Below are 24,677 nucleotides of genomic sequence, written 5' to 3' on the forward strand. Positions count from 1 at the left end.
CTGCCGACGCCGCCGGGCCGCGCGTGCGCGCCGCCCGTGCAGGGCTTCTCGCGCCCCGGGGAGGTGGAGGCGGGGGGGGGAGGGGCTAAAGCGGAAGTGCCAGCGAATCCGCCGCCTGAGCGAGTTTGCGGGACTGGAGTTACTGTCCTGCTTTTATTGCTTGACAGTGTAAGGAGCTGGGGGAAGTGATTGTAGCTCTGAGAATGGCAGCCTGTGCCAGTGTCTCACCACCCTTATGGTGAAGAAGTTCCTCTCTATGCCTAATCTAAATCTGCCCCTCTCCAGTTTATACCCGTTCCCCCTCAATCCTATCACCACAAGCCTTTGTAAACAGTCTCTCCCCAGCTTTTTTGTAGCCCCTTCAGATGTTGGAAGGTCGGTCTAAGGTCTCCTAGGAGCATTCTTTTCTCCAGGCTGAACAACCCGAACTCTCTCAACCTGTCCTCCTATGGAAGGTGCTTAAACCCTCGGATCATCTTTGTAACTCTCCTCTGAACCCATTCGAACAGCTCCATATCCTTCACGATGAGGGCGGTGAGACACTGGCACAGGTTGCCCAGGGAAGCTGTGGCTGCCCCATCCCTGGAGGTGTTCAAGGCCGGGTTGGATGGGGCCTTGGGCAGCGTAATCTAGTAGGAGGTGTCCCTGCCTGTGGCAGAGGGCTTGGAACTGGATGATCTTTAAGGTCCCTATCAACCCAAACCATTCTATTATTCCGTGATTCTATGATTGCTTGCATATTATCTCTTGATACAAGGCGGATTTACATGAGAAGATAATCACACAAACTAGCTGCAGCAAAACTCATCAGTTAATTCCCACGAACCTATAACTAATCGTTTCTTCTTTCTTCCCTTCCCACTGCTCTGCCCGTGCCTCAGGCGCCGGGGCAGCTCCCGGCAGCGGGCAGGCGCACCCGGTCCCGGTGCCGGCACCCAACCGTCCGGGCGGGGGCGGCTGCGGGCGATGCTGAAGCTGGCGGCGGCGCTGCTGGCGGCGGTGGCCGCCGGGGCGCTGCTCCTCGATCGCTACGGACCCTCGGCGGCGCCGCTCCCGGCCGCTGGGCCCGGCCTCGGGGCGGCGGCAGGCAGCCTCCTGTGGGCGCTGCAGGTGAGGGGCGCGGGGACGGGCTCGGACACCCCGCGGGGGAGCCCGGTGGGAGAGCCTGGCCGGGAGCCGGCAAGTAAAGCCCGTGTTATTATTATACCTACGGCCTCGGGCTGCGCCAGGGGAGGTTTAGATGGGACGTGAGGAAAAATTCCTGCACGGAAAGGGTTATCGAGCACTGGAACGGGCTACCCAGGGAGGTGGTAGAGTCACCATCCCTGGAGGTGTTTAAAATATGGGGAGATGAAGTGCTTGGGGACATGATTCTATGATTCTATGATAGTTGATTCTTTGACTCTTGATTCCATGACTATTGATTCCATGACTATTCCACGATTCTATAATTTAGTTGTGGACAGGTACAATTGGAGTTGAAGATAGAATAGTTTGGGTTGGAAAGGACCTTAAAGATCATCCAGTTCCAACCCCCCTGCCATGGGCAGGGACACCTCCCAGTAGATCAGGCTGCTCAAGGCCCCATCCAACCTGGCCTTGAACACCTCCAGGGATGGGGCAGCCACAGCTTCGCTGAGCAACCTGTGCCAGAACCTCACCACCTTTATAGTGAAGAAATTCTTCCTTATTTCTAGTCTAAATCTGCCCCTCTCCAGTTTATACCCATTGCTCTTTGTCCTGTCACTACAGGCCTTTGTAAACAGTCCCTCTCCAGTTTTCTCGTAGGCCCGCTTAAGGCACTGGAAGGTCAATATGAGATCTCCTCGGAGCTTTCTCTTCTCCAGGCTGAACAAGCCCAACTCTCTCAGCCTATCCTCGCATGGGAGATGCTCCAGTCCTCTGATCTCTAAGGTCTTGTGCAACCTAACGATTCTATGATTCTATTGCATCAGTATCCCAATTCTTATTGAGAAAGGCAGGCTCTGCTTGTCCCTCTCCCCTTCCAAAAGCTGCGTGGCTGTGAAAACAGTTAGACAGATTTTTAGCAACAGGGTGCTGGGTGAGTGCAAGATGGGGGCATGTTAGGTTAAATGTACACAGCTTTGTCTCCAGGTTGAGCACAAGATCTAAATTTACCTGATATGGTCTTGGAAGTAGACTGTTGTGTCTGGGTACTTCTGCGGTCTCTTTTCTGAGCTTCCTCAGAGCGTTCCTGAAGCACTTATTGTATAATTAACCTCAATCTGTTCCATTTTTGCAGGTAGTTGATGGCTGAGATGTCACAGGGGTTGCTGTGCTGTTCCTTCTAACAAATAGGCTGCTTTTACTATTTTGCTTTTATTCTCAAGTTCGGATGCTTTGCCTAAATGTATTAGTTGTGGATAGTGCTCTTAGTACGTAAGCCAGCGTGTTATTAATCCTTTTGTTCTCTTCAATTGCTGTGCATTTTCAACGCAATTTTTTCCATTAATTTTTCCCTAAGTGACTTAAGCCTCATCTTTACTGCAGAACAGATTTCAAGATGAGAGATATGCTTGAATTAATATAGATGAAGCCTCTGTCTTGAGCTGCCATCTTGAAGAAAGTCATCCACTGCAGCATATGAGTGTAGCCGCTGCAGAGCTCTGCTGACAAACAGCATGTGCAGCTCCATGCTTTCTCTTGTTATCTTCTCCCTGGTTGTGTTCCTGCAAGTGGAGTTCTCCCAAGGACAGGTCACAGCACAGTTAACTGGAGACTTGGCTTTACTTTCAAGTCATAATGTTCTCTTTCAGATGTACCCTTTAACAGCTGCTTTATCATTGACCTAACTTGGAAATTAATCAAGAGCTAAATTCAGCATTGTGCCTGACGATGTTGTGGGAAACAGGCTTGATGCTCCCTGGTGACTCCACAGGTCCAGCCTAGGTCACTGGATAGAGCTCAAGATGAGCAGTTCCTACCCCAGCAGTTCCTGCTTTGTTTTTCCTCCCATCTATAGAACTGTCTCTTCTTAAACTGCACTAAATTGAAATCGTACTATAACCTTGTGTTAATGGCCCTTTAATTGTTCTTATAGCATAACCTTCTTTCAAACTCAGTGCCTAATAGGCGCTCTAGTTCAATGTTTGACAAGCTTAGAGTTCATTTTTCTCTGCTTCTATCAGCTGGATGCACTCTACTGTTGCTATAGGCCTTATAATTCTCTCTTGTTAATGCCTGCCTTTTTTAAGCCACATCTCTAGATAAGCAATGTGGATGGTGATTTCTCCTCACCCCTAAGTCTTTTTCAACCCATTTTAATGAGAGTTACTGCCTATGATTCAGTGAGAGAAGCCAAGTTTCCACATCACTCAGGAGTGGAAAGAGAGAAGAAATGCAGCAAGTGGGCTTTTACCTATGTTTTGGGAAATTAAATTAAGAGTGTTACAAGCTTTTCCCCTTGCCAACTGAATTCCCTTTTATTGGGATGTCTTTTGAAATTAATTAAAAAAAAAAGAGAAAGAGAGAGAAGCTCCACTCCCAAGGTCTTCATGTTTCCTGGTTTTTAGTGATTGCAGAAACTTAGTCCCAGCTCTGCAAAGTCCTGGACCACTGTAACTCTCAGAACTTACAAGAAAAGTCTTTTGTAGTACTTAAACTAGTATTGTTGTAGGATAGAAAGGTGAGAAGATCTTTGTAGAAAATCAGTCTTATTGAGGTAGTTCACTGGGCTCTTAGATTCACACTAACTTGAATGTGTCAATAAAAATGAAGTTAAGGATATGTCTGAAAGTGTTTACCCTTTTTAGAATCCGATTCTGATCTAGGCAAAAGTTCCAAGTAGGGAATTTTCCTAAGCAGAATTTAAAAACTGAATTCAGGCAATGTTTTCTACATGTTCAAATGACTGAATAAGTAGAAGCTAAACCATTTTGTCTCCAAGCTGTTTTATGTGTTTTGGTTTTTTTTTCAGAAAGGAAAAAAACTCTACAAAAGTCAGGTTTATTAAACTGAATGTAAACGTTAATGTTTTTCTTTTCTTGGTTAGTGATGCCATCAGATAGGTGTGAGCATGTGCTCGCTGTGGTTTTGGATGTCAAATATCATGTCTAAGCTGAGGAGGATAATTTATTAATTGATTGACTAAAATGGAATCAAAGTGGAATTGAAAGGATTCACCCAAAATTTATTTTGGACAGAGCAAAAAGCCCCAAAATTTAAAAAAAACCAAAAAAATTTTTAAAAAAAACCACAAATAACTTGCTTTTCATAGAATCATAGAATCATAGAATAACCAGGTTGGAAGAGACCCACCGGATCATCGAGTCCAACCATTCCTATCAAACACTAAACCATGCCCCTTAGCACCTCGTCCACCCGGGCCTTAAACACCTCCAGGGAAAGTGAATCAACCACCTCACTGGGTAGCCTGTGCCAGTGCCCAATGACCCTTTCTGTGAAAATCTTTTTCCTAATGTCCAGCCTAAACCTCCCCTGGCAGAGCTTGAGGCCATTCCCTTTTGTCCTGTCCCCTGTCACTTGGGAGAAGAGGCCAGCTCCCTCCTCTCTACAACCTCCTTTCAGGTAGTTATAGAGAACAATGAGGTCTCCCCTCAGCCTCCTCTTCTCCAGGCTAAACTACCCCAGATCTCTCAGCCGTTCCTCACAAGGCCTGTTCTCAAGCCCCCTCACCAGCTTTGCTGCTCTTCTCTTGACTCGCTTCAGAGCCTCAACCTCCTTCTTGTGGTGAGGGGCCCAGAACTGAACACAGTATTCGAGGAGCGGTCTCACCAGTGCTGAGTACAGAGGGAGAATAACCTCCCTGGACCTGCTGGCCACACTGTTTCTGATACAAGCCAAGATGCCATTTGCCTTCTTGGCCACCTGGGCACACTGCTGGCTCATGTTCAGTCGGCTGTCAACCAACACCCCCAGGTCCCTCTCCTCCAGGCAGCTTTCTAGCCAGTCTTCTCCTAGTCTGTAGCACTGCATAGGGTTGTTGTGCTCCAAGTGCAGGACCCGGCACTTGGCCTTGTTAAACCTCATGCCATTGGACTCTGCCCAGTGGTCCAGCCTGTTCAGATCCTTTTCTTATTTTCCTCATCCTACCCTCTGATGTGAGGACTTTGACTGTTTGGATCAGAGATGAAAGCATCTTTTACAGTTATGTACAAGTGGTATCATCAGGTTTTGGGCAATCTTTGACCAATGGAATAGGATCTAAACACACTCATCAGCTCCATTAAAATGCATAGGGAGACTGTTGGAAATGCTTCCACCTGGCTACTGGAAATGTTACTCCAGGTACGAAATTAGTTATTTGTATGCTGCAAGTCAAAGGTGACATTAAGCAGTTCTGGAAAGGAAGAATATGTTAGTATTCTCTCTTGCAGCCAGATCGCTGTGTTGCACCAGAAGCTCTCAGAATTTTAAAGTCAACAGGCCACTTGAGCCATCAAAACTTACTGTTTCCCCATGTTATTGTATTTAAGGAAATCTTCTTGATGTAAATATGATTTTACGTGTTAGAGATGCAATATCATATGCTTGCTTTGCTTTTGTTCTCTCCTAGTTATCCACTTCTGTTTGTCCCTATAAGGGAGATGTGAATCACTGCTCTTACGTTGCGTTCTTACGTACCTGGCTTTGCAGAACAACCTAGGCAGCAGTAACCCTCCACTTGGGACAGTGTTTAATTTTCCTCTTTTGCAGGTATCAGATATTCATATCAGCAGGTTTCATGATCCCAAAAGAACTTCTGACTTTGAAAAATTCTGCTCTGAGACAATTCATATAATTCGGCCAGCACTTGTTCTAGCAACAGGTGAGCGATTCAAAAGTGTGGATTTCCTGTTGAATATGCTGTCAAGGGAAGAGCAAATAAGCAAAATTCTATGATCTCAAGAGAAAGCTTGAAAGCCTTAAGCTATCTTATGCGATGGAAATAGAATTTCAGCTGAAGATAGACTGCTAGAAGCAGAATATTACTTCTAAACTCAAGAGAATTAGTTTTTGTTCAATGTCTTGAGTCTGATGTTGAGTTCAGTGTGGAGTATATGTAACAAAGACAAATGCAATATAGCTGTTGTTTTCCCAGTGTTTGTCACTATACCTTAGTCCTTGGTAGCAGCTACCTTCCTTTTTGTCTACCTGGTTATTATTCTACATCATTCTTCACATTTGAAATGACACAAGCGAGCTATGTCTCTGATTAGTCATTAAGAGCAAGTTCCTCTATTGGAACAAGTCCTGCTACAGGTGGACTTCTGTTTCTACTGTTATTTATCTGCTGCTTGCTTTTTAAGTTAAGAGTTCAGAAACAGCTAGTATTCATCTTTTAACTAGAAATGGAGGGAGGCTTTACTGTATGAACATAAATGGGAATGGTTCAGACTTCAGTTGGAGCTTGAGGGGATACAGAAGGTGTGAAGTTAAAGCTTTTATGACTAGCATCTTCAGGTGTAATGAATGTGTAACAATTTTCTGTGCTTTGGCATGGTGTTAGTAAATGTGCTGCAGTGACATGGTTGATAGATGTTTGAACAGGCTGCTGCATCTGCTCTAGAAGACATTTAGCCTTATAGTAACCTCTTGGGCAAGATGACAGGAACCTCCAGACTGCACACAGGAGACTTGCAGCCACTTACACTAGGAGACTTGGATTGTGTGCTTGCTTTTTTACAGTATTTGTGTGAACTGCATAGGCCTCTAGTTATATCTTACCTTTGTACACTTCCAGGTGACCTGACGGATGCTAAGACAAGAGATAATCTGGGATCTGATCAGATAGAAATAGAATGGAGAACTTACCAGTTAATCCTGAAGAGATCAAGTGTCATGGAGAAAACCAAGTGGATAGACATCAAAGGAAATCACGGTAAGAAGGACATTAAATATCTTTTCCTCTTCTCTCATTAGAGTTGATTTAGGCAAGTTAAAATATAGGGGTAAAGTGTTAGTACTTACTAGCATGTTTGCGGTGGTTGTGAATCAGTAGAAGGGCTTACTATCCACATGTTTGCTCTGATGAGGGCATGCTTTACAGGTACTTACTGACATTTTAGTACCAGGGAAGTAAGAGTCTTGATTTATCGCTTCTGCCTGACAAATGATAGAACATAGCCTCAGATTTTAGTTTCCAGGTCATTAATTTATATACCCCATCTTTTAATGGAAGGACAAACTGTAACCTTACCCTGCTGAAGGTATGGTTTCAATTTACTTTTCACAGACTTTCCCCCACAGTTTTAAGTTAATGTCTCACATATTCAGCAATTAAAGGGAATTTGGTTTCTTTTTGATAGCAAGAACTAATGGAAGTCTGTACATGTCATAGTTGTGGCTGCATTCTAGGCATTCAAACACAAGCTAAGAATTTTGTAGGCCTCATAAGCCAGCTGTTACAGGAAGGGCAAAACTAGAAAGCACTGAAGAAAAAAATGCTTTGTCACATACATATATGTATATATATATGTATACATATACATATGTATTATATGTATATAATGTTTTGCTCTAATTTTCCTATCAGACTTCTGTTAACAGCCTTAATGGAGAGGTGGACCTCAGCTGCAGAACAAGCCTCCCCAAGTTGCTGTTTTATACATGTTATTCTCTGATGCTGTTGCTACTTTGTTTTGCTTGGATGAGTTAGGTCTTACTTATAGAGAATGCACCCAATCCAAAAAGCTACTGAATAACATTATGGCCAAAGTGGAAACACATGGTTAGCTTTTAGCCATGAAGTAACAATTTACATTCCCACAACAACTTTATTTTTGAATTTTAATTTAAATGAGGAAACTATTCCCACTTTTAGGTCAGTATATAAAGTCTTCTCTGCAGTTAGGTAGTCTGCTTGTGAATTACGCATTTTCTAAAAAATAGCTCTTCAGTGCTTGCTGAAACTGCTTTATTTCAACATTAGGAAATAAAATACAGAGATCACAGGTTAATTTGATCTGAAACTTTCTTAATATCCTTTTTCTCTTCTCTACAGATTCATTCAACATTCCACACCTGGATAGCGTTCAAAATTATTACAGGTACTTTTATTTGCCATATATATGCCATAATACTCGAGGTCCAACTTAACAATATTCTGTTTTCAGTTATCACATAAATGCTTTTTCACCAACTTTTCTATAGTCCAGGAGCATAGTTGCTATTCCCTCTATCTTTTTCATTGCCAGTTAGTAGAGCAAAATAGACTGAGAAAATAGAGAATTCTTTGTGCAAAATTCTTATTTCTTTGCCCTCTGTGCTTTGTAGTTGAATATACTGTAAATCTGCCATTGTCTAGGAAATGTTCTGTGTACTGGAACTTGTAGGTATAAAAATAGAGGCTAGGGAAAACAGTTATTCAACACCACATTCTGGTGTTCATTATGTACTAAAATTAAAGAAGGCAGTAGTTGTATTAAAATAAAATTACAGTTTTATACAAAAACATGAGTTCCTGTTTTATCTCTGCAGCATGAGCAGAGGATGATTCAACTGTTACACATACTGAAAGTGTGACTAAATGCAGAAATATTAGGATCATGATATTGAGCTTCCTATTTTCTCATTGAAGTTCATGATGTTCATAAAGGTAACATTAACTTCAAGAAAATAAACATTCTGAAAGGATCTTTATGGCATTAGAAGTGTCCTGGTTTTGGCTGGGACAGAGCTGATTTTCTTCCCAGTAGCTGCTGGTTTTTTATTTAGTATGACAAACGTGTTGGTGATGCACTGGTAGTTTTAGTTGTTCCTAGGAAATGAAGGATTTTTCAGTTTCCATGTTTTGCTACTGAACGGGGCCAGGACAGCTAACTAAAAGTAGTCAACAGAATATTCCATACCATAACAACATGTTCAGTATAAAAATGTGAATTTGGAAGGGGTCCAGGTGGGCAGTCTGGGTTTAACTCTATCACAGCCAAAACGAGGACAGGAAGTACTGAGTTATGCCAGAAACTTGTTCTTAATATATTGGATTTTATGCTGTTCAGGTCAACATTTCTGGCAATTTTCTTTTCAATTCTGATTGGTGGAGGAATGGTGATATAAAGAGTTTCCTGAGTGACTGCGTTCAAACTATACTCATCATCTGAGCTCAGTTATGTTTCAGCTTTCACATTTCATGCAGGGTGGTTAAACAAACAAACCAACCCAAACACCCATAAAAAAACTCCCAACCTAAATGAAAACAAAAAACACCCCCTCAACTAAACTAAAGTTTTAGCTAATCTAAGATTTACTCACAATCATTTTAGTTACAGAATTTAATTCTTAATTGAGCAATTTAGTAGGTTCCATTAGTTGGAATGTTATCTGGTTTTGACAGTGGAGGATATATGCAATTCCCATCTAACATAAAGTATCAAAAGCACTTAAATTTTAGAAGTTAGAAAAACTGAAAATATCTATTGTCAATGGAAGGTGGAAAAGCAATGTAAATATTTATTATTGCTTGTATTTATCATAGCAAATATTAGCATAAAACCATGGGGGAAAAGTGGTGGAATTAGTTGGCATGTCTTTTATGTCCTTCCCTGTTTACAGTTCTTTCTTATAACATTTTAAGACTGAGATTCAAGAGCTGAATTATTATCAGGTAGCATGCAAAAGAACAGCAATCCTTTTTGCTCTCTTCTTTCACTCTTTGAATGAAGAATTTTGACATTACAAAGGTGGCAGGAGAACTGGTAAAATTTGCTATGTCAAGAAACAAAGAAAAGTAAGAAGTAAGACGAAATGCTGTTTTCTTTGTCATTTATAAATTTGGTGTAGTGTAGTGTCTCTGGTTTGGATCTTCTGAAAAATAACTGAAAAGGTTCAATATTTCTTTGATTCAAGATTATATTCTGTTAGCCAACAGCTGATCATTCAACATCAGAGTAAGTTAAGAAATCTCTAACAAAATAGACTTGATGTTCTGAAAAGTTCTTTCAGATACCAACAATACACACAAGACAACTGTTTTTCCTTTGCAAGTCTCCTTTAATTAAGAATGGTATAAGATACTGCTGTCCTGTCATCTTGCCTATTTGTTTTGCATCATTTATACTGCTGGCCTATGCTTTGTCTATAAAAAAGCACAGTGTTGTTGAGGGAAAGTGTATTTGTGCTAAATTTTTTTATAAATATTTGCTAACCTGTTGCTTGTTTTAACACATGACCCATGTAACACATCTCCTTTGAAGTACAGACTTATCAGTGCCATTGATTTTTATGAACTTTAGTGTGGTAAGAAGGTAGACTTAGATATAATGCCGGAAGACTTGCATTTATACTATGCAAGTCACCTTTTGTCATTGCTGCAAGACATTCTAACAGCAATATTTCCATTTAATTTCATCAGGAAATACTCTGCCTGGCGTAAAGACGGCTCTTTCCATTACATCCACACCACCTCTTTTGGGAACTATTCATTCATCTGCATGGATGCCACGCTCAGCCCAGGCCCTAAGAGACCCTATAATTTCTTTGGGATTTTAAACATGGTATTTTTATAAGCCTTGACATTCTACTTTGGTTGTTTTACTTCTATAGTGGTTTGTTTGGGGGGTTGGTTTGTTTGTTTTTAAAAAGAAGATTTGTCTAGAAGGCTCTAAATTTTTTTAAGTTATTATGCATGTGGGACATTTAGAAAAATGTCACTTAACATATAAAGTATCTGTAGTTTTCCCTCTTGAGAAACAATCCAGTACAAAAATATCAAATTAGACATTTTAAGGACACTGTCAGTAGTTTCTTAGCATTTAGGTGTCTTGAGTGATAGTATCTTCATAGGCTGTGAAGTTTAAGAAAAAATAAAATAAAAACAAACCCCAAACTTCCTAATTTCACTTCTTTGATGCTTTGTTAGATACCTTTTCATTAATATTACAGATAAAACAGTTTCATTTACCAGTGGAGTAATGTGAAATATAATGCTATAAAGAAATATGTCATTTATGAAAGTAAGGTCTAATCTTCTGACATGATAAAAATTACGTGTTATTGTTTTGAAAGAATTAACATTAATCCCAATGTTTAAATCACATGTCAGCTTAGATAACATTTTGCTTCCTTTTGATTTTTCTCTGTAGTTTATTGATGCTTCTGTTCTTGAGATGCCCTTCTGAAGAGGGGCAGAGAGTTACTGTGTTCTGTTAAACAGATGTCGTATTTTCCCTGTGGTAATGACCGCAATGAAAAGTAAAATATTCACCCTCTAATTTTGTCTAAAGGAGGCTTGACATTTAATCAAGCATTTGTAAAGGCTTGGTGATAGTTAGATGAAAGGTGATATAGGAGTGCCAAGCATTGTTCTCATCGTTTACTGTAACCTATAGTGGATGCAGCAGATTTGCTGACAAACTCTCAAGGAACTAATAAACGCAGTTAGATCTAGAGCTCCTGTCTTTGGCTGCAGTAAATCAATCATCTGCTTGCTAATTACCCAGCAACAGGAGAACATCAACTGCAGATTTTTGCACAAAACTGAATGTAAAGGTAGGTACCTGTAACTTTGTTAAGAATTAAACTTCTGCCAGGAATTTGAAAAATAAATTAGGTTTGTTTCAGTAATTTGATTGTCTGGCTTAGGTAAAAATATGCTTAAAGCCCAAATTCCTAATGGTAAAGGAAATTTCTCTTAATAAGCCCATTACATTAACCTAGAATATTAAACTGCATCCATTCTTGTTTAATATACCATTATTTCTGTTTCTTTTATTCATGCTCTTCAGTTTTATTTTTTTTTCAGGTAGGAGGGGAAAAGAGTATGTTGGTGGTTCTCTGGGTTACCCTAAAAGATGATCTGCAAAATCATGGAAGAGTGGATTTGTGTTCTTTTCTGGTTTTAATTTTCTTGCCTGCTCTGTTAGACTTTGAGATCTTACTCATATTGGGAATTTCTGTGGACTTGGACTGTAAATGGTTGATCTAATACTAGAAGTCAAACAAGTAAAGGAGAGAAATTTTACTTGCTGTGTGAAGTATTACTTTGCTTTACTTTAACAGTGATGGCTGAGTAATATTTTCAAGATTTAGCATCATAGCTCATCAAGTTAAATGAGAGAAGCGTGTGGTATACAGTTTCTGTGGTCTGTCAGGCCTATAAAAGGCTGTCTAGCAACTCAAGAGATCGTAGGGATTACAGTTGTAAGTTACAGATGTTTGTAAAATCAACTGAAGCATGTCATCTTAGACTATATAAATAAGCAGCAGAATGGTAGAAATAGAATTTACTGATTTTTTTTTTTTATATTGCATTTTTCCTTTGGTTGGTTGCAAGGAAGGTGTTGAGTGTCCTGTTTTCACTTTGTTTTTCCAACATCGAATTTTAGGGATACGTCTAGTGTTACAGTTTTTCTGTGTACACATAACTGAAGCAACTAGAATATTCTCTGTTAAGAAAAAAAAAAGGATGAGTTGCATTCTTTGTCACTTTATTTCTGCATTCCTTTTGCTGTTCTTTCTAAATAGCCTTGAATGTTAAAGAGGTTTATTTGTTTTTTTGTCTACCTGCCCCTTTCAGAATCAAATGAAAGAGCTGTCTTTGATGGCAACAGAAAGTCTGCACAGCAATCATACTATCTGGTTTGGCCATTTTCCCACCTCAACAATCATCTCCCAAGACCCAGGAATACGAACATTAATGAGGTAAGATCTTTTGGTTTTCTTGCCTCTTTTCATATACTTGTCTGTCACTTTACAGATTTTCTGCAGTGGTATTTCCTTCCCATGCAAATAACCATAATTCCTATGTTCTTAGTTCTGCCACAGCCTATTTATGTGGACATCTCCATACACTGGGTGGGCTGATGCCAGTCTTGCACAGTCAACACCGTGGCGGGACTCTAGAACTTGAACTAGGTGACTGGAAGGATAATAGGAGGTAATTAGACCCTATGGGAGCATATTATTATATGGACCTTACCTGGTTAAGTTGTGATTCCCTTTTATGCTGTTTGGAGAACTAGAAAAAAGCATTAAGTCTGTCTGACTGGTTATTACCATTAATGCTTCTGAAAAATGTCTCTGTGTCTAAGTTGGGGATTGGTTTTTTCCCCCCATTGTGCTAATAAATTAAGTAATTTTTTTGTTATTTCTTGATGTTTAGAAATTAAAGAGGGGACTTTTAAATGTCTATTTAGTGTGTGTTTAGTATTCAAAATAGATAATTAAATTGTAATAAAATTCAGCATCACTACTTCAAAATGTCCATGCTCTGAACCAGCTGTTAGAATTGCATATGCAAAAAATAGTCTACCTGAGAAATGTTACCTTAGCAGCATATAAAAGAGTATCCAGTGCTCCACTGAATGTATAACAGTTTATCAGCTTTTATTCTGCGATAATCTTAACAGAGATACTTGTATGCACACAAGAAAGCACACTGGAGTCTTTGTCCGTAACTAGTATACCTATCCAGACACTGTTGGAATGTACGCTATATCTGAATTCTTTAACATGGTGTTCATCTACCTGATTCATGTGCAAAATTCAATAGATGTTGGCATTTGGAATTTTGAGTTGTGCTTCAGTAATTTATAATCAAATGAACCTGATCAGAGGTAACCAGCTGCGCAGTTAATACAGCAGAGTTGGTTAATATAGGATCAACTACAGAAGAGAAGAAATGAAAACTAAATAAAACAAGTTCTGTTTAGGAACTTGGGAAGCATGAAAATCATCTGTGCATGCAGTGGTTTGTATCAACAAGACTTTTTCCCTTTCATTATAGGTACCGGATCTTTGCCTTTGATCACGACCTCTTTAGCTTTGCAGATCTTACCTTTGAAGAATGGCCTGTAGTTCTCATCACCAATCCCAAATCCTTCCTTTACAGCAGTTCTGCTCATGAACCACTAGTCAAAATTCTTCATTCCACTCATATCAGGTACCCTGCAATCTCCAGATTTCACAATATTTAACTGTATTTTAATAGCTGGGGTCCTTCTTGGTTATAATATAGATCTATATTTATATGTATGTACACAAACCCTGTTTTTTAAAATGCTAATGCTCTAACTTGGCCCAGGTGGCCAAGAAGGCAAATGGCATCTTGGCTTGTATCAGAAACAATGTGGCCAGCAGGTCCAGGGAGGTTATTCTCCCTCTGTACTCGGCACTGGTGAGACCGCTCCTTGAATACTGTGTTCAGTTCTGGGCCCCTCACCACAAGAAGGAGGTTGAAGCTCTGGAGCAAGTCCAGAGAAGAGCAACGAAGCTGGAGAATAGGCCTTATGAGAAGCGGCTGAGAGATCTGGGGTTGTTTAGCCTGGAGAGGAGGAGGCTGAGGAGAGACCTCATTGCTCTCTACAACTACCTGAAAGGAGGTTGTAGAGAGGAGGGTGCTGGCCTCTTCTCCCAAGTGGCAGGGGACAGGACAAAAGGGAATGGCCTCAAGCTGGACATTAGGAAAAAATTTTTCACAGAAAGGGTCATTGGGCACTGGAACAGGCTACCCAGGTGGAGGTGGTTGATTCACCTTCCCTGGAGGTGTTTAAGGCACAGGTGGACAAGGTGCTGAGGGGTATGGTTTAGTGTTTGATAGGAATGGTTGGACTCGATGATCCGGTAGGTCTCTTCCAACCTGGTGATTCTATGATGCTAATGCTTACTGTTCTCAGAAGTCGCTTCTCTCTGGAAGATTTTTCCTGAGACCTCACTTTGTATCATATCTGTGATAAAAGGAAATAATATAGTAATAATGTTTGTTTTATTTATGCGGTTATTTCCTCTTAAAGTCAACTGAACTTCTTTTATGTAACCGAAGCTGGTAGAGTTAGATTAACATGTCACCTGTTTTATTTATCTCACATGTTCGCATTTCCACTGATTTGGGGATTTTGTCCATGTGTTTTTCAAAGTGTTTTCTTCATTCTCTTTGGACTTCTTTGCTTCTTGGGTTTTTTTTTTTCAGTGTTATATGTCTTACATATTAAAACATCTTAAGCCTCTGCCAATTTTCATTTGTTATGAATCTCTCTACCTTTCCATTTCTACCTTTCTTTTTTTTTTCATTTGTATTTCAAATTTCTATGCCCTTTCCAATGTCTTATATTTGCTGTTTGACCAATATGCATGATATGGGTATATTGCATACTCTGAATTGCAATCAAACGAAATCCATCATGCTTTTCTGTTAGGAAGCAGTGGTCCTACCAAGTTTACCTACTTCTAAGTCTACCTACTTTCCAGTTTCCTGGAACCTTATCTGAACATTCATATGATTCTATTAAGTATATGAACTGATAGAATTGTTCACCATAGCTATATGAAACTCCTTCATTTGACTGAATCATACTCTGGAATGCCTTTTTTATTACCACAAATGAACGAAAATCTATGCGATATATTGAGTCTATATTAGTATCACCATTTCTCTGAATATAAGCCCTGCCAAGTGATATCACATTTATTGGTGTCTCAGATCTATAATACCAGTCTTGTATTCCACTCCCTTTTTCATAAAAGATTGAGTGGTTGCATTCTGACTTGCAGAAAGAAAAAAAAACATCCACAGCAAAAAAAAACAAACACAAAAACCTCACCAGAAAACCAACAAGAGAAGAAAAAAAAACAAAACCAAACAAACCCCACACTCAACAACAGGGAATTTTGGAGAGACTGATAATTTTTAATTAAAGACATTTACAAGTATTTGATGAAGTGTCCATGTGTGTGCAGGAGGATGCATCCCACTTGTGTTAGCAAATGTTTTGACAGCATTAGTTCTAAGATTATGTCTAACAGGACCTGAGGATCTCTGCCACAGGCCAGTTTTCTATCCTGGTCTTTTGCATAATACCATACAGAACTTCTAACTGTAGGAAAGAGCTACCATGTTACCATTAACCTACAGATTCTTCACCGTTTTAGTTTCTAACTCTTTTGAACTCTCAAGTACAGAGTAGCTTAATCTCTAGGGGCTTCTCTTTAGGGAGTAATGACAGATCTCCAGGTCCTGTAACAAATTGTTTTATTTTGCTGTTTATTCACTCCTTAGAATTCTGGCCTTCTCTCCTTCTTTCATTACCTCCATCGAAGTCTATATAGACGGAGTTCACTTGGGGAGTGCTCATTGGGTGTCTGGCCCTCTCTATGTACTGAAGTGGAGCCCACAAAACTACACTGAAGGGTTCCATCGCATAGAGGTTGCTGTCCAGGTAAGGTACTCTTGGCATTCTTTGTACTGAATTATTATATTGCCACACCTCGTCCATCAGCCTTCTGCATCACATAATCAGGGACAAAATATGTGATAACAGACTTCCCTTCATATTTGTCTGATTACAAAATTCAAAGGATTTATTAAATGAAACAACACTGACTGCTGAGCGCTAAAACATTCCTAAAGTGTCTGGACAAAGAAAAGATTCTTATTTTTCCTGAGAAATACAATAAAACATGATAGAAGAGGAAGTATTTAGTCAAAAATAATAGTCAACAATTAACTTCTAAGGTGGTCTTGGGTGAAAAAAATAATTACGCTTGATCAAGGAAAATAGGAAGTAGCATCATCTTAGTCCAGAAGGCAAAGCAAATGAGACTGGAAGATTGGAATGATGTCTTTGATTATGTATGAAGCTGTTTTCGTGATCTCTTGCAGGCTGACAGTGAACATGGTTTCTATTTCCCAGAACACAAGACTTAACTTACATTAGATTACTGGGTGTAAAAAAAGTTTTTCAGTGAATGCTTCTATTCTTGGTACTATATTTTATTTTTGTACCTTCAAGTGGCCTTCAAAGAACACGATCAGACTGTTCTAATATTCTGCACATTTGCTCAACAGCAGTGGAAAAGTCAGCTTTGTCCTACTTGATGGAACCCAACTAAGCGTTATTTCTCACAAGACAAAAGCGCCTTTTATTCTAATGGCCATTCTGTACCATCAGCATTCTGCCTCCTTCCTTGTAACCGATTTCTGTGATGCTTCCTGTGATGCTGTAATACTTTCTTGGGAAAAACTGCATTTTATAAGTGGTTTGGATTTTGTAATTTTTTAAATTACGATGAAAGCATATGCACAAAACTGAGTAACATTTGAAAAGGATTATACAGGCCTATGTAGCAATAGTTTGCTTGCAAATATGTGCAGATAACTGAATGGGATTTTGAAAACATTTATTTCCTTTCCCCTCCAGTCATGAATCACTGTTGCCTCTGGTAATTGAGCAGTTTTGGGAGGACAAGGAGGACGAAGTGTTAATTTGAGTTAGGTACCTGAAGAAAATATGAATGCTCAGTTGCTGCACATTGTTTCTGAGATTGTCCAAATACTGTCTCAGCTGTTACCACACTAAACATACTGAAATATACATAAACCATTTATTATGTACTGGAAGATGAGGTGTCAGTGTTATACATGCAGAAAAATCAAACTAGTGAATAAATGTAGCACCATTATTGTTTATCAGTATCAGTTTCCAGCAAATATGACAGAAAATAAGCACAAAAAAAGCTTCAAAATCATTAAAGAAGGGCTATCATTCTAGAATTGAGCTTTCAGAAAACTTGAGCTTCTTTTTTTTGGTGGTGGTGGCCAATAAATAGTCACTGTCTTCCAAAAATTGCTGAATATCTCACAGTATTTCCTTCAAATGTAGCACTTTCAGATTTTGATCTTAAAATCACCAATTTACCTGAAGCTACAAAATTGACAGTAAGTAATCCTTTGTAGGTAGAAATATTTAATTCAGAAGCATGCCAGCCATGCACGTGTCAATTGTACCTTTCCAGAAAAGCTGCAATGATAATTAGCAACTTTAACTAAACATTTTGTGCACTACTGTTATCTAATTGCTTTCTTATTTTATGTCAATGTAGGATGCTTCAGGAAGAACCAGTGTGCGGGGTCATTTATTTGCTATGGAAAAAAATCTCTCTCTTCGATTTGGCTTTTTGCAGTCTTTTATTCTTCTCACTGACTACTATGTTCTAGTAAGTATCTTCAGCAAAACAGCTGTCATTTCATGTTTCCCCAGAGACTGCAAGAGACATTTTCCTAATTCCTGGTAGATTCGAATATACTTTGCTTTTACAGACATTGTTCCATCGGAATTTCACAAATATTTCAAGTTTCCTTTCCTGAGTTGCATGCTTCAAACATGAATATGCAGTAGTGGTTCACGTCAGCAGTTGACTTCCTGTGTTTAATCTCGGTTGTCCAGTTTTGGGCATAGGTACATACACACTTTTTTGCAAGCAAGAAGTGGAAAAGAAGCTATCAAAGATAATAGAAAAAGGAAACATCAAATCAAAACTTCACTGCAATTTATTGCAATATGTGTACTGGCAAGAATGCTGGGAAGTCTCACATCAGCTGCTGACATTGTAGCTAGCTCTAGTGAAGAGGGAGGCAAAATTTCTCATTGACCTCAGCTCATTGACCTCAGAAGTGTTACAGCTCAGTACCTGCAAAGAAGTCATATCATGGTAGTCCAGGTACACTCACAGAACAACATAACAAAGTCCACATGACTGCAGATAGTATCATAATTGGCTCAAATTTATTAGTTTTGTTAATCAACAACCAGTATTCTCCACAGTGTCTTGAAATGCAGTTTCACTCTGTACACAGGTCAGAAAATGTTTTACACGGGAGGTATATCTACACTTTTTCAATGGGTGTGTTTTACAAACCCCGTTTTTTTAACAATTCGGGTCTATCAGCCACCCAACTGAATTCAAGTCAGTTAAGATGCAAATCCAATAACTTAAAAAACTTTCCAGTTTCTTTTTACTTTTATGTTTGATGACAGCCCAAGGCTCTGGGGCCCATAAGACATGCTCAAAGGCCACTACTACTCCAGAGCTGGCTTAGAGTTAAAACTGTCTTTTCAGGTTCGTGTGCTCTTTGGACTGATTGTGCTGATCCAGATTGCCTTCCTTGTTATTTTCAGATACCTCCAAAAGCCAGCACTCAAAGGTATGAACCAATGTTTGTCTGTGGGGTTTGGAGGATCTCGTTTTCCCTAAACTGTTGTTATTATTTATCTGTCTTAAATTTTCATTTCAATTTTCTCATTGAAGAATCCAATACATAGGGAAAGGAATATTTTATTTTGTGTTGGTGCTATGTGTGTGCTTGTTTTGCTGTAGCTGGCCCAGAATTCTCTGTCAATTGAGTGGAGAAACAAATCTCCTTCTACAAATATAATTTTTGTCAATCTTTGCAAAGAATATGAACAAGCTTGGGTCTTTCTCAAAATACCATTAAGACCAGTTCTGTCATGACTTGATATTTTGTCTGTGATAGATAGATCTGGTAAATGAAAATTAATATTGCTAAGCTCATGGTGCTTATCCTTTAAACAATTGTTTGAACCATACCTTATTAATGAGATTTTTCTTTTATACTCGTAATCACGTAGCATCCTGAGGTAACTACAGCAACTGCTTGCATAGAAAAAGAATGTATTTTCAGTTGCTTTTATGGAACTTGGCAGCTAAAACCAGAAAGAGCTAGCACCCTGTGATCAGCTGGGTCCCTGTAGACCGTGGCAAATATTTCACAAATTAGTGAACAAAATTGTTAGAGCTGTTGATTTCCAAAGGTCGAGCTTGTCCTCTGGGAGTTAATGCTTTGTGAGAAGGACAGCACATAACAGGTGAAACTTAAAAAGCTAACTTTTATTTGGAAGACAGTCTTGATCTCAATCTGTGAATTGTTTGCTTTGGTTAGAAAATGAATATTGCTTTTTTCCCTTTTGCTAACATCAGATACTTGTCAGAATGCTGCCATTTTAATGCCTAGCCCTCCTTATGTCTGAGTTGCTATCAGATCTCCCCAAGCAGATTGAATCAAAGAAAATCCAGTTAATCTAGTCCATGTTGACCTGCCTTTTTGGATTTGCATAGTTACCGTTTTTTTTATTTTTCTTTTAATATGAACTGTCTCCATGGTTTTTATTCCAGCTAACTTTATTTTCTGGGTTGTTCTGTTTTATTTACATGCAGTAAGCATGCTCATTTAGAGTGGCAGTTTCTTCTGCTGTTCTTAATGTAATCGGTTCCTTACTTTGAATTATCACAGTAACAGTAGAAATGCATTCTTTTGCATTTGTTCTGCAGACATACCAGACTCTGTTTTTATATTTCTTATTTAATAGAATCATTAAATAATGTGGAGATTTGTTTCAGAAAGACTAATATATATAATAAACTAATATATATATAAATGTGCTGCAACCCTAATCAAGTGTATTTTTCTTAAATGTTGTCTCTCTTCAGAAAAACCAGGATTACTTACTCTGACCTCGTATTCCCTTCATGTCTTCACCAAAACAAACATTTTTTATTACTCAATTCTGGTTCTGAATTTATACACCATTCTGGGTAAGTAATCTGGAGTACTGGAGGCCATGAATTAGTATTTTTAAATTGCACATCAGGTCCCGATGAAAAATGAAACTTTTAACATCTTGGATAATGGGGGAAATGTATTTAAGTCACAAAACCTATGTGGGACCTGAGAAGTTAATGTCCAAAAAGACTAAAGGTTTGTTTGCAGAAGCCTAAATTAGAAGCCCTAGAATTAATTAAACACTTAAAATAATAAATTACTCTGAAAGCAAAGTGAGTATTTTTTATATTTAATTTGGCTCTCATTTATTCTTTGAGTAAAAGCTGGTTGTACCTTGGAGTAAAATGACTATATGGAATGTACATTTCACATGACACATTTCTGATGCTGACAATTGTAGCTTCTTTCTCCTCTGATAGTATGTTGCTAAAATAGTTATTTCCTTGGCAGTCTGTGTAGCTACATAACTCCGTGCAGACCTGACTCTTTTGGCTTCTGAGCTGAGTCAAGCTAGAGTTGTTTATGACCATATGTCATATGTCTTACTGTAATTCTGGGCAAAGGCCAGCATTTCAAAGGATCTACCTTTTACTTCTCTCTTAAGGAAAATATGATGTCATAGATAGGAAGCCACCTTGAAAGTATTTTCATTACATGCCACAGCTCATGATATTTTCACGTTAGGAACGTTCATCAAATTGCTCTTTGTTGAAGGTGAATACAGTGAGCTTATTACCATAGACAAGCATAGAGAAGTCATTTTCCCCAGTTAACCGCTTTGTGCTCGGCATTGCAAAGGGCCATGCCTATACTTTATTTTCTGATGGTGCTGATGTTTGGTTTCCTCTCTTTCAGGACCGTGGTTTGTAGGTGAACTGATAGATGGCCAGGTGGGGGCCTGTTTTTCCTTTGGAGTGTTCATTGGTGGTTCCTTCTTACAGGGTGGTCTGACATTTGTGGTTGGGATTTTGCAGGTACATATTTAGAAAAATTAAGACTTGACAAACTTCTTTCTTCTGGGAATTTTTTCTGACTTTTTTTTTAAAATAGCTTTATAAAGGAGTCTTGGAAAGGTAGAGAAGATTAGTGGCCATGCCTGATTACAACAGCTCCTTCTTACCTTTCTACGAATTTAACAGGCAGAAGGGAAGGAGGTTGTGCATTATGTTCTCAAACTTCTCTTTTCTTCTGCTTGATGTTGTTTTGGACTCCCTTGATGTCGGGATTAGAGGCTATCTCTACAGATTTACCACTCTAAATTTTTGTTCGTCCTTAGCTCAAGCACAGGTTGCAGCAATTAAGCAAAAAAAACTGAATGACCAGGGCAGCCTTTGCACGTTAAATAACCCCTCAGATCAGTAGGTGTCACTCTCCAAGTACACGAGGCTCATTTTCCCAGCCGTCTGACCTGGCTTCCCTCTGGTTTTCTCAGCATCTGCTGGTCTGAAAGAGAGGGTGTAGTTCTGTGGCATTTGAGCCAGACTAAGCTAGTGTTTGCTCCTTCATGGTCACTCCCTTAGCCAGTGCTAAAACTTGTCTGACACCGCAGTGGGTGGGGTCAGACATCTAAACTGACATGAGGATTTTCCTTTTTTACTGTGCTAGTATTTTGCCAGGTCTAGCTCCCTGAACCAGCTCCAGGGAGGGTCAGATGCATGTTAGTGCCTCCCGCTGCACGAGGAGTGTGCAGGAGTGCTTGACCTGGGACTGAGGCACAGGCAGCCACCACCAAGTTTTATCAGCTGCATCCCAAGATTCCAGCTCTGGGAATAGTACTCAGCCTTTCGAATGGGATGGTTTTATGTGCTCTTACCTTTTTGTGCCCTCCTGTATGTAACTTTTGGCTTGCTCATCGTCTTATTTTTCTCTGCTGTTCTTTACAGATGTTGTTTTTCAACTTGCCATTAATGGCCTATCTGTGCTGGTGCCTGTTGCTGCGATGCCAGGGTCACAGCTTCCGTTCTCACCTCCGTCATGTCCGACGCCTCATGGCTGTGCTGGTTCACCTGACAATGGGTCTCCTCCTGGCCTGGCAGGTCTATTCCTGCTATTTCCTCCAGCGAACCTACGGGACCTTGGCTTTCCTCCTCTCCCCAATGAGAACATGGCTGGTGGTCCTGACTTCACTTCTAATTTATAAAACCTGGACGCTGAAATCATCTGAGCTCAGAACTTACATAGCAGAGATGAAAACTTGTCAGAGCTCCTGAGCACAGTACAAATATTCAAAGTTCTTTGACTTAAAAGCTGTCAAAGCACAACCTATAGTTTTGTGATGCTGGAATTCCATGCAGCCCAACCATTAGGTGCTACGATCTGAAGCTGAACCTTTATCACTGCTGAACTGTATTAAACAGTAAATGTATAACAATTTGTGATATATACTTTTTATTGTATTGTACAATATACTGTATAATGCATGTTATATTATACAGTTATACATTATACGTTAATATAGTCTACAGTTGTCACAGAACCAAAAATCACTGAGATGGAACCACAACAAGCAACAATTTAATTTGAAAACTGGGTGTCCACGCAGTTTACAGGATTGGATTTTACAGAACAGTAAAGGTCACAAAGCAGTGATGACAATACTGCAAGCTTTTAGGGTTTTGTGCAAAGGGGAGGACCCTATAGTGCAGTCACTCACCTGTTAAAGTGCCGGCATGCAACCTCAAGGCAATGTCCGTGATAGGCATCCCTATGACAGGGAGGGCCTTGTGTCCCAGGCCTGCAGCTTCAGGAGGACTCAAAATGGCCTCCAACGGGGGCTTCATTTATGCCCTAGTCAGGTCGGAGCTCACGGACATATATGATCCGAATGACTTCCATCAATTGGAGTGGTCTCCAGGGCAGCATTGGGGTGAGGTTTGTGACTGAAGTTGCCTGTCAACTGCACTTCACCTCAGTCCAGCTTCCTCTCAAGGGTGAGTGTGTCTGCCACAATCCGCCCTGTGGTCACAGCCATGATCTGACTGGTATCCCTGAAGTGCTAGTGCGGTTACCTCTTCCCTTCAAGGTTACAAGGGAGCACAACTCCCAAGCAGTGTCTTTGCAATCACTACACATCCTTTTCCTCAGGGATATCCAGAGGTTTCCAAGGCACACTGCATAAAATGTTCAACAGCCTCTGTCTAACAGCTGAAACATTTTAACGTGTTTCTCTTAACACAGCTTATCACTTTGTAATCACTATCACAATAACCATGGTAATGAGGGCTTGCAACAAACTAGCGATCCATCCTATCAACAAAATTCCAAATGAATTGAATACTTCTAGTCAGTTACTACCTAAGCCAGTGATGACTGCTTGCAAATGATCTCTACCTTTCCAAATTTCCCAAGTTTTTTATTTAAAGGGAAGAGTAACATTTGGTACGTGAACACAACATGTGGTTTGATAGGTTTAGTGTGCCATAAACACCAGCATTTTCTAACAAAAGTAAATCTAACACCGTTCTGTTGTGGAGAGTCTTGGTACTGGGGCGCTGTTGTTGTTTGTTGAGCAGTCCCACAGCATCTGTGGTGGAACTGGCGGGCACGCCGAGTTGGTGGCCTAAGTCTAAGATGCATTGCAGACTCGTGAGATCTCAAGTCCACATAACCCCAGTAACCACCAACCAATTTACTTGGGGCCTTCTCTCCTTCCTGGTTCTTGTTCTCACGGGACTTGGCCCCACCACTGATTAGAGAAATGCCTTATATGTTTGTGGGAGATGGGGCTACTGCAACCAATGCGCAGGCTAAGCTTGGTATGGATGGATAGAGACAGGAATCGTTAAATCAGAATGGTTTGAGTTGGAAGGGACCTTAAAGCTTTATCATACAGTTCCAACCCCCTGTGATGGGCAGGGACACCTCCCACTAGACCAGGCTGCCCAAGGCCCCATCCAACCTGGCCTTAAACACCTCCAGGGATGGGGCAGCCACAGCTTCCCTGGGCAGCCTGTGTCAGTGCCTCACCACTCCCATGGTGAAGAATTTCTTTCTAATGTACAATCTAAATCTTCTCCAATTTATAGCCATTCCCCCTCAACCTATCACTACAAACCTTTGTAAAGAATAAAGCACTCAATCTGAACAGGCCCGCATGAGCTCCAGGGAAAAGCGTGTTAACAGAAGTTTCACATGACTCGGTTTAGAGGTGAATGCGGGACAAAAGCTCTTCCCCATTACAATTTTGACCGTGAGGTCCACTATAACTCCTGTTTGTATGCCTGCATCCTTTTGAATGCATTTTATCAGCCAGAATAGAGAAGCTTCATCTATATTATCACACTGAATTTTGACTTGACCATATTGGTGAAACTACGGGTGGGAATGTTCTCTCATTACCTCCTATCCAATTCAGACCGTTATCATTCATTGCCCATGTACAACCGAGATGGCAGAAGCTCTCTCATTCACTATGCATAACTGG

The 24,677-nt window shown here is 40.0% G+C and overlaps 1 protein-coding gene across 1 annotated transcript; it reads left to right on the forward strand.

Annotated features, from left to right (window-relative positions):
* The first annotated feature begins 5,676 nt into the window (after positions 1-5,676).
* Positions 5,677-22,716, forward strand: TMEM62 (transmembrane protein 62). Its single transcript, XM_069858147.1, has 13 exons — positions 5,677-5,788; positions 6,704-6,841; positions 7,964-8,009; positions 10,313-10,454; positions 12,476-12,600; positions 12,713-12,835; positions 13,685-13,840; positions 15,953-16,112; positions 17,776-17,889; positions 18,793-18,877; positions 20,182-20,286; positions 21,110-21,228; positions 22,138-22,716. The coding sequence occupies exons 2-13, from the start codon at positions 6,802-6,804 to the stop codon at positions 22,462-22,464; spliced, it is 1,542 nt and encodes a 513-aa protein (XP_069714248.1). The 5' UTR covers positions 5,677-5,788; positions 6,704-6,801; the 3' UTR covers positions 22,465-22,716.
* The last annotated feature ends 1,961 nt before the right edge of the window (positions 22,717-24,677 follow it).

Source organism: Phaenicophaeus curvirostris, chromosome 5 (assembly GCF_032191515.1).
Source record: "Phaenicophaeus curvirostris isolate KB17595 chromosome 5, BPBGC_Pcur_1.0, whole genome shotgun sequence".
Taxonomy (NCBI): Eukaryota; Metazoa; Chordata; class Aves; order Cuculiformes; family Cuculidae; genus Phaenicophaeus; species Phaenicophaeus curvirostris.